Source organism: Ascidiella aspersa, chromosome 2, assembly GCF_963924565.1.
Source record: "Ascidiella aspersa chromosome 2, kaAscAspe10.2, whole genome shotgun sequence".
NCBI lineage: Eukaryota > Metazoa > Chordata > Ascidiacea > Phlebobranchia > Ascidiidae > Ascidiella > Ascidiella aspersa.
This window is the reverse complement of record NC_139448.1, coordinates 29081293-29091134: the sequence shown is the minus strand read 5'-3', so window position 1 is coordinate 29091134 and position 9842 is coordinate 29081293. Positions and strand designations below refer to the sequence as shown.

The 9842-nt window shown below is 36.1% G+C and overlaps 1 protein-coding gene across 1 annotated transcript; it reads left to right on the top strand.

The window, feature by feature from the left end:
- The first annotated feature begins 758 nt into the window (after positions 1-758).
- On the top strand, positions 759-5917 carry LOC146164734 (beta-1,3-N-acetylglucosaminyltransferase radical fringe-like). Its single transcript, XM_083380807.1, has 7 exons — positions 759-1046; positions 1119-1210; positions 1375-1434; positions 1558-1678; positions 5017-5105; positions 5193-5312; positions 5740-5917. Exons 1-7 carry the CDS (start codon positions 759-761, stop codon positions 5915-5917), a joined length of 948 nt encoding a protein of 315 aa, XP_083236933.1.
- Positions 5918-9842: the final 3925 nt, after the last annotated feature.

The window sequence follows — 9842 nt, the reverse complement described above, 5'->3', positions numbered from 1 at the left end:
AGCTACATAATGAAATCAAATATTGGATTTAATGGCACGTCAAGAACAAAAACCCGTATTTTCATGATTGTCGTTATATTTAAAAATTGAAATGACGCCTAATAAGCCGTACAGATGTTAAATGAAACCATGAATTAAGTCATTCCGTTTATTGTGATCTGTTACGATCAATCGATCATACATGCAAACTTGTATAGTTAAATATTTGACGAAATCGTACATAAAACAACTGTTCAGTGCTTTAAAATACCAATACCCCTAATCAACATCTTATAACTTCAACATAAATGACTTGAGCTATTGCTTTACAAGAATGTATCGAATTAAACATGTCTAATAATTGACGTGTTAAATTATGAAGTGTTTAATCGTAAACATGTTTAAATTCGTCAATTGTGCTTAAAATCACCCAATAATCGTTGTTAAACACTTCAAAATATCAGGTGTTTAACATAAAATCGTTCAGGTGTTTATAATTTAAACACCAAAACTAAAATTAAACACAAAGGTGTTTAAATTAGGTGTTTAAGTGTTTAGATTTTAAACGTGTATAGACCGTTTTGGTGTTCAAATTTAAACATCGTTCTGACAGTGTACCCTCCGCTTTAACTACAAATTATGGATTGCATAATATTAACGCATTACTCTAAATGTTAAGCGTTTAAGCTGCACATTTTTAGTTAAAATTTTAATCTTAATCTCGCATTAAGAGTTTTTTACAACGCGCCTAATTCATTTTTTTAATACAGAAAATTATAATGCTTACAAAGAATCTAAGGTCTTTGTTCGCCAGCTATAGACATGTTTGTGCGACGAACTGCGTGGCTTGTGTGTTCCTCTTACTCTTCTTTTGCCACAACTTCACGGTGGAAAATAAGTTTAAAAGTAACATTGGACCAAGTTACGAGAAACTTGAAGTTGACCCCGCACGTACTGTGCTGAATGATGTGCTTTTTACCGTTAAAACTTGCAAGAAAAACCATCGTTCAATTGGAAGACTGGAAATGATTCTCAGCACTTGGTATAAAAAAGTTTCGAGAGATCAGGTATGCAATAGGTTATGCATATTTTTTATGCTGGAAATTGTACAGAATATTTATTGCAAACTTTATATGCAGATCTATTTTTTAACGGATGATTTTGACGAAGAATACCGACTAAAAACCAATGGTCGTTTGCACAGCACATCTTGCGGAAATAGTCACAATAGGTTAAACACTTCACTTTTCCTGGGGGATTTTTACAAATCGTTTTTGAATCTATTAAAATATAGCGCCAGTTCTTTTGAAAATACACATGTCTTTCAAATCTTTTTTTATTTTAAATACTCTCGTTTTTACTTTAGATTTTTAAAATCAGCTTGCTGTTGTTTAGAGATGATTTGTGCTGCAAAACTGGTGCTGAGTTCGACTTGTTTCTTCCCACAAACAAAAAGTAGGTAACTCATCCTTTTAGTTCGTGATTTTCAATAATGAGCCTTTATTTTGACTTTTCAAAGCTATTCTTAAATTTATTCAGTAAAAATAATTTGTCTTTCTTACGGTGTTCGTCATAAAGGTGGTGGTGTCGCTTCGATGACGACGATTATGTAAACCCCCAAATACTTTTGGAGGAACTCAACAAACATCACTGGAACGAGTCCGTTTACCTCGGCCGCAAAAGTTGGGACCATTGGGAGGTAATAATTGGTTTACATATGTGATGACGTAAAATCTACAGTTGATGAGAAAAAATGAGCTTTTTTACTTGTAGTTTGGCAAGCAGTGTTTTCCAACGGGGGCTGAAGGGGTTCGTAAAAAGGTCCCAGGGATCCGCGAATGCACTGAAAATTGATCAAACTTTTAAGTGTGCGGCAATAACTTATCTTGTCGGGCACTTAAATAAAATAGAATCGCGAAATGTATTACCTATTTGGCTACATATTATAATTTTTTCTGATTGTCACGTTTACAAAAATCCCGAAATTTAGATTCGTATAGCCTTTGTTATGATGTCACAATACATCTTATTTTGATTGACGCATTAGCAACGGATCAGATTTTAACCTTAACAAGGACCAATTGTTAAAGAGCAGGTGTGGGCAATTAGTTTTAACCGCGGGCCGCATGAGGAACTTAAAATGTTCTGGCGTGTCGGGTCAAAAATGGAATGTCAAAGCAATATGACGTCATACTCTGACGCTACAAAACAAATAGGCCAACGAGCTTGCTATTACGTTAGGAAATGTGTGCAAATGTGCAATTTAAGTCGAATTTAAAGAAGAAAAAATTTGCGATGTTTTGGCTTTAAAATGCAAACTTTAATGTCGACTTAGAGGGGTACTTGACGCATTGGCCGCAGATAAAAAATGTACATTACTTGATATATTGGCGTTATTAAAGTTATTGGGCGCGTTGACTTAAATATTAAGGTTAAAATTTGTTAACAACTCGCACAAAAAAACTTACAATGTATATTTTTACTTTTGAGGGTTTAACTTATAGGATGTGTTACTTGCGGTACAATGGTCATATCGCAAAGACGGTATAAATCGGGAAAAATACAAACATGGCCTTAACCAAATTAGGTTGACAAAATGTGAATCGGTATGTTTCATATTTTAGAAAACGGCCGGTATTTCGTTCATATTTTAATGACGGAATACATTGGGCAATGAAATACATAAAAATAAAATACATAAAAATATAACTAATTAACACAAATTTTCTTGCACAGGGTTTTTCAACTGAGTCTAGCGTACTTTGGGCCACAGATTGCAAATGTGTCATTACTTATTTTTCTATCAAATCAAGTTTTAGAGTTATGAAATTTAAACTATTTTAGTGAAAACTTCTATTTTAGGCTCTAAATAGAAAAAAATACTTCAGGAAAACAATGTTCTAAATCCGAAATACATATAAGCCTAATTTTCATTGAATTTCCTAATCATCATTAAATTCCCGTTTAAAAATGTTTGGTAACCATTATTCTTGCCATAACGACAGAAAAAAGGCGCAGTATCTTCTTTTATATTGGGCTTTCGAAACATCGCTTATTAAGCTTCCACAGTAATTATAGCGACCTACAACACTTACAGTTTCCTTGATGTCGCTCCTCTATCATTAATATCCTTATAGAATCGTTCACTTTGCTCCTCACTAGCGTCGCCAATTTGATTTTGCGGCAACATGTTTAGGTGACTGTGGAGGACTTACTTCTCATGTTGCACTCCAAGGAAGCTGAGGAGGAGTTCGTCTATAATCTCTTGGTAGTTGTGAGACTTCTTTTTCCATATGGTATTTGACCCCACCAGCGATTGCGTTCCAATATCAAACTTCAAGATAGGTATCGTTGTAACAAAATGGCGGTCTCTAAGCAATGTAAATCTTCAGTCCATCGACTATCCCAACTCTCTTCTGCTCGTCGCTAATCCCAGGGGAAAAAATGTAAGCAAAACAGTATGAATCTTGATCTGAAGATTTAACTACGTCCTTTATCAATCCGAGTTTGATGTGCATCGGTGGGACTGGTGGTAGAGTGATGTTTTTGTGGTCAGCCAGTGGTTGTTATTTAGGTTATTGTTCCTGGGTATTAAATTGATCTTTGAGGGTCATTACTGTTCCACGAACTGCTCCTTCTAGGCTCTACTACCCCAGTATGACAAGAAGTATAAGTATTTGGAAAGTCTCCGTTTCGCACCACAATAAAACTAACCATTTTTCGGTCTACACAAATCAACCATTCGATAGCCTAAACTTGATGAGAGATGACGCTTATTGTCTGTAAATATGTCATAAAATCGGAAGAGATTAGGCTAAAAATAGAGTTTGGCGAGCTCATAACTAGATCCGTTCCTGGAAAAATTGTTTATGATATACCCAAACATATAGAAACTCGTCCTTCCTTTTCAACTCAGGCCTGCGGGCCGTATGTTGCCAAGGTCTGTTATAGAGAGTAAACAACAAAAATACCACGAATAATTCATAACAAGGGTATTTACTGTTGCACTGGATTGCGACAGTATAAAGAAAACTCAGTATTTCCTTAGTGGAAAAGTATTGGCCAATATTAGCATGAAATCAGTAAAATTAAAGGAAAACAAACCCCTTAATTGTCCGCAAAATGGTCTCCAGCCATAAAACCGAAATAAGAACAACATAATATAAAAAAGTAGGACTAATACCGGTGCGTAATAGTTGCAATACCGTTTAAATCGGTATAAGTCCTAAAACAGTCGGAAACGACGGAAGCTCTGTACAACATTTTACCTAACACCTAACGACACCCTTAAGTACACTATACTTACTCCCTAATAATTTCAACCCTAACCCATTTTCTAGTCCCGCCCATTACCCATTAATATCCCGAAACACGACCACAAACTGTGCCAAAACAGTAACGCCCTAACGGCGCCATTTAAATTAGGGCGCCCAACCGTTGACGTCAAAACGGCCGATGCCAGACCATGGCTCACCATTCGCATTATACCCTCTACTTACCGTTTGAGATGTTTTTATGGCCATTTAACCCTTATTCCGATTCATTTACGACTTATTTCGACAGGTTTATATATTAATTAAACGATTGCGTTCTTCTTCAGCCGTGAATATTACTTTGTATTTGGCTTTATTATGTCGTTGGTTTAATACTATTATTTACAGATTTTTCTGCTTTAGTTATTGTTGCTTTTTTTGAAGGTTAATTGGTAGCTTGGATATTTTAATTTTTTTTTTAATATTTGACTTAAACCGTCACAAGATATCCCTTTAAAAAATAAATTGTTGATTCAGCTTTTACACAATGAATTCAGTATAAAAGTTTAAAAAGCGGAAATCGTCAGAAAGATCAACCTAATCGTCAGAAAGATCAATGTCTACGGCTTTATCGAAACCTCAACCTCATTTCCATGATTGGGTATGATTATAGTTGTAACTAAGGGATCCGGCACTGACTGCGGCACTGAAATGATTACTCTTCCCGTTCACTCCGATTACTTTATATTCTTTGTCCTCAATTGCCTTCAATATACCGTCACAGAGGAACGGTAATCAGTTCGATTTCGCGACCGGAGGCGGAGGAGTATGTGTCACAAGGCCTCTCGCGCAAAAAATGCTTCCTTTTGTCGGGTGAGTTAACTTTTTAAAATTAATAATTCTCAAAAGACTTTTTGTTTTATTTTTGTTAGTAATGGGATGTTGTTTTCGTTTTGTTAGAAATGGAAAGTTCGTTGACGATTGCAGAGAGACTGGGATGGCTGATGACATCAGTCTTGGTTATATAATCACATACAAGTTAAAGGTTCCACTTGTCGAGTCTCATCGTTTTTACCACCCGTATAAAAACCTGGGCTTATTAAACACATCGACGTGGATGAATGCGGTGCGTTCAAAACAGCTTAAAATGTAACATCTGTGTATTTCGGGTTTCAACCTGAAAAACGAACGTGAGTTTCTAGTTTTACCTATTCTAATAACATTACGTCATATGTCTATGTCGATAAACATTACTTAAAAGAAAACTGCTGTGTTTGACCCTTTTTTCTGCAGTTTTATGGTAAATAATGCTATATTTTAACCTTTATTTATTTTGGCGACAACCTTCCTCCTTAAAAACACTTATACAACATTACAACATCTAATTATCCTTATTAAAACCCGTATGCCTACCCTTTTTACTAATTCATTTGAATTACAATATCGGAATCATTTCGCCTATCTTGTGTTTTAAATTAAATTTAAAAAAACATGTTGTGCTCAATAGAGGTGAAAATGCAAAGCTTTCTTTCGTGCAGGCGGTTATTTGCTACAGTGACAAAAGCAAGCTGGACATTCCGCCATCAAACAACACTTTTAGCTTGAAGAAGGATCCGAGCAGATTTATCTCTGTTTACTGCTGGCAACATTCTAACGATCCAATGTGTGCGTCTTTGAGGGAATGATCATTAGGCCTGACAGTGTCTTAGCTTTAATAGAAACTTGGTAAGCTTGCTTAGGAAAAAAAATACCGTGTACCTATTCATATATATACAATATACATATTGTAACAAGAGGTTTGGCCCAGACCACAACTCTACTAACTGTTGAGTTTGTAACATAACTAGAGCTGCAATGAAGTTAGAGCCTGTAATTAACAAAATAGTCAGATTTATAGTTTCCGATAATATCGGTTAGGAGCCGACACCCGATACCCGATCAGGTCGTGGTATACGGACCTTCAGGGAGTGGCATGGATTGCACAACACTGTGTTCTACCCATTCACATAAGTTAAATATGGCTGGATATAGAGAAGCCTGTTAATAGAGGTGTGTGCAATCCATTCCACTCCCTGTAGGTCCCGTTAATAGATGCTACTCAACGCCCGTTAAAAGATACTACTCATCCACCCAATAAGTTGGTAACCACCCTATGTTATTCCATTTTGTACGATTTACAATGTGCAGCCTTTACGAACTTGCTACTGCCAACCCGAGTGTCCCGATTCCCGTGTCCGACTGCAAATTAACCGACTCAGTCGACTCCGGAGGCCTGCGTCTACAACTGAACTTTGTTTTTTCTATTTTTAGCACCATGTGACTTTCTGCCTAATAATATTGCAGTTGTATTTGTTCTATATTGCGCGTCTGTAATTTCGCGGTTGCTGCTTCCACATTGATAGTTACAAAAATCAGAAATTTGAGCTGTAATTTTTGGTTGTATGTCGCTTTTGTAATCAAATCTTGAAGAAATATAAGCGGATCCAAATATATTTTGATTTTCGCAGTTTCTGGTGTCTAGGACACTTCAACTTCGGAGCCAGATGCAAGGAAATAAAATTACACGCGAGAGCGATGTATTCTTTTAAGCTTCCGGTTGACACATGCCGCTAATCTGTAAAACAAAATGTACTGCAACATTTACTGTGCTATATCAAATTGATCAAATTGAATATATCTCCCTTTTGTAGTGTTCGCCAATATGCTATTTATGTAAATCAAATCGCTAGTAAACCATAAAAAATATACTACGAATCCCTTTGTTTTCATTGCTTAACAACCCAACAATCAGGTGGATGACAATTTAATACAAAAAGTTGATTTATAAGAAACTGTTGGTTGTTCTTAATTCGAATTTATTCCCCAAAAAAGATCATGAAGCTTGTTGATTTTTGTGGTTTGGGCCCAAGGGTTGGGGGTGCATTTTTGTAAAGGGGGTTGAAAAAAGAAATGAAAAATACTGTTTTGTTAATGAAATATTTACTTCCGGGTTGAGACTGTTTTTCGTTTATTGTTAAGGGGCATCAAACATGTAGTTTTTTAATTGATTGGAGTTTTTTTATTAATAGGGGAAACTAATTTGTTTTTTTTATTTGGTTTGAGGGCGAGGAGGAGAGAAAACACTAAGCGATTTTTTAAGGAAAAATATTTGCATTTACGTCGGAAGGGATGTCAGAGAATTTTCGGCCCATATCTGTTTTTGCTTGCAGAAACAAGTCAAGGAAAAGTTTTGGGATTTGTATATGTACATCAAAAGTTTTTATGCATCTGTAAAGTCATAGGCGAAGGCAAAAAAATTTTCGGCCAAGAGAAAGTAGCCTACAACTTAATATAAACCGTAAAACGAGTAACCCAAAGTGTAATATATAATATTACAAAAATTAGCCTGGTAAATAACCTTATTTATAATGACCCAATTATTAAGCCACACATAAAAATAAGTCCCTGAAAAATATCCCCTGACAAAGCATAGAACAACCGCAACCCTGTCTAGTTTTTTTATGTTTTTTTTTGGTTTGTTTCAGAACGTTTTTTGTCCAGAGTTTTACAGTAAAACTATAATTCGGAAAGACTTTAAATATCCAGACACGATGGAAGCTTATATGTAGATGACGATTTAAGGGTTTAGAAGTCTATTTACCAAGGGGCCTTCAGCTGGGGATGCAAATTGCAAACAAAATATGACACGAAATGTTCGGGCAGGAGACTTTTTTTATTAACAAGCCAACGAGTTTGCCTGCTGGTTGAATAAGGTGAAGTTGTTGTGTTTAGCCAAGCACAGCCCAGCGTGAACTTCACTGTGACAAAAAAGCCCCCGATGTTTCGCTTGACCCGATGTTTCGCTTGACCCGATGTTTCGCTTGACGAATATGTTTGCTGCTTGGTCGACAATCGGATACTTTTTTCGCTACTGCAGAGAATGAAATATGGAACTTTTCTGTTCATAGTTGTCAGCCCTAACTCGCCTGTATGTTGATTCAATTTATGTTAATTGGGTTTCGTACTTTCAACTATATGGCAGCATAAATATTTACGATTTGCTAAAAACTCAGTTTAAATATACCGAATGTAGTTTGCTGTAGAATACGTTTTGTTTGTCCTTATTATTTACGTTCAAAGTTAGTTTAAACCAGCTGTTCCCAAACCAGGGTCCGCGGACCAACTGGGTCTGTACAGCAGTTTCAGACGATCAGCAAGGAGAACTAGTCTTTAAGTTTTTCAATATTAGGCTTTAGCCAATGTCGTTAAACGTTAGTCTATATTTAAACATTATCTGATCATTATTGTCTTTAGTTATGCTTTATTATTCGATCATATAGCTTGTTTTATGGTGTCTCTTGCGACATTATAAAGCATCTATTAGTGTAGTACCTGTTATCAGTAAATCGTTTGCATTAGTTAGGAAGGTGTTGCACTAAAGAATAGTGACTGCACTATATAGTGTGCTGCATGAAACATGGTTGAACTGGCCGCGAAATATCAAAATAATTGCAACGTGTTCACCAGGCATATTTATTTGCAAAGTTAGGAAACCGCTGGTCTAAACAGAAGCAATTTCTGTTCTTATATTTATTTCGAACGAATTGTTTTCTATAGTTATATTCAAACAGCAAAAACTTTATTTGCAAACCTTAAGTTAGGGCGTTGTAAGTTTTATACAATAAGTATGTAAACGCATAAAAAGACAGGTTTAGTCAAAGACATAAAAAGACAGGTTTAGTCATTGGCGATAAACAAATGGTAGAACGAAAGTGTTAGTGCTGTTTGGAGAGCGCAAATAAATAGTTAATATTAACCCTGTGTCAGAGGCGTAACCAGGTATTTTGCGCACGGACGCAAACTATAAAAAGCCTCATTTCGGCGCCACTATACCTCGGCGCTTTGGGATATATGTACCTAACCGACTCCGTAGCTACTCTGCCCTGGGTTATAATGCGGCAGTCAAGCACAACCCGACCTGTTCAATTGGCGCTATAATTGAATGGGCGAGGCTTAGGTGTGGCTAGTAAATCAGCCAGACGTTATTTAGATGACACCATGTGTGAATGAGATTGTTGTGCATCAGCCGAGCACAGCCGAATGTGAACTTTACCGTAACAAAGAAGAATAGGATATTTTGTATGGGCTTGTCGAGGGATGTATTTTTCCTCTCGCTCGACCCTCATGATATTTAGTTTCATCCGGCAGAGAATGAAATGAGAAAATGGTCTGTGGAAGACAGCTTTATATTTGCCAGCTCTAACCCGCCTGTATATTAACTCAGTTGTAGTTAAATTTAGTTCCGTAACCTCAGCTGAGAAATGAATGCATTTACGATTTGCGGTAAACTCGGTTTGAATATACTGATTGCAGAAACAAGTCAAGAGAAAGTACAACTCAATATCAACCGTAAAACGAATAAACCAAAGTGTAATATATAATATTACAAAGATTAACTTGGTAAATAACCCAATTTATAATGACACAATTTTTTAACCACCCATGAAAATGAGGCCCTGAAAAATACACTCTGACAAAATATATAACAACCGCAACCACGTCTACTTTCATTTGGTCTTGTCTGCCTATGTGCTTTTTAGATAAAGGGTTAGAAAAATATATCAAAGCAAA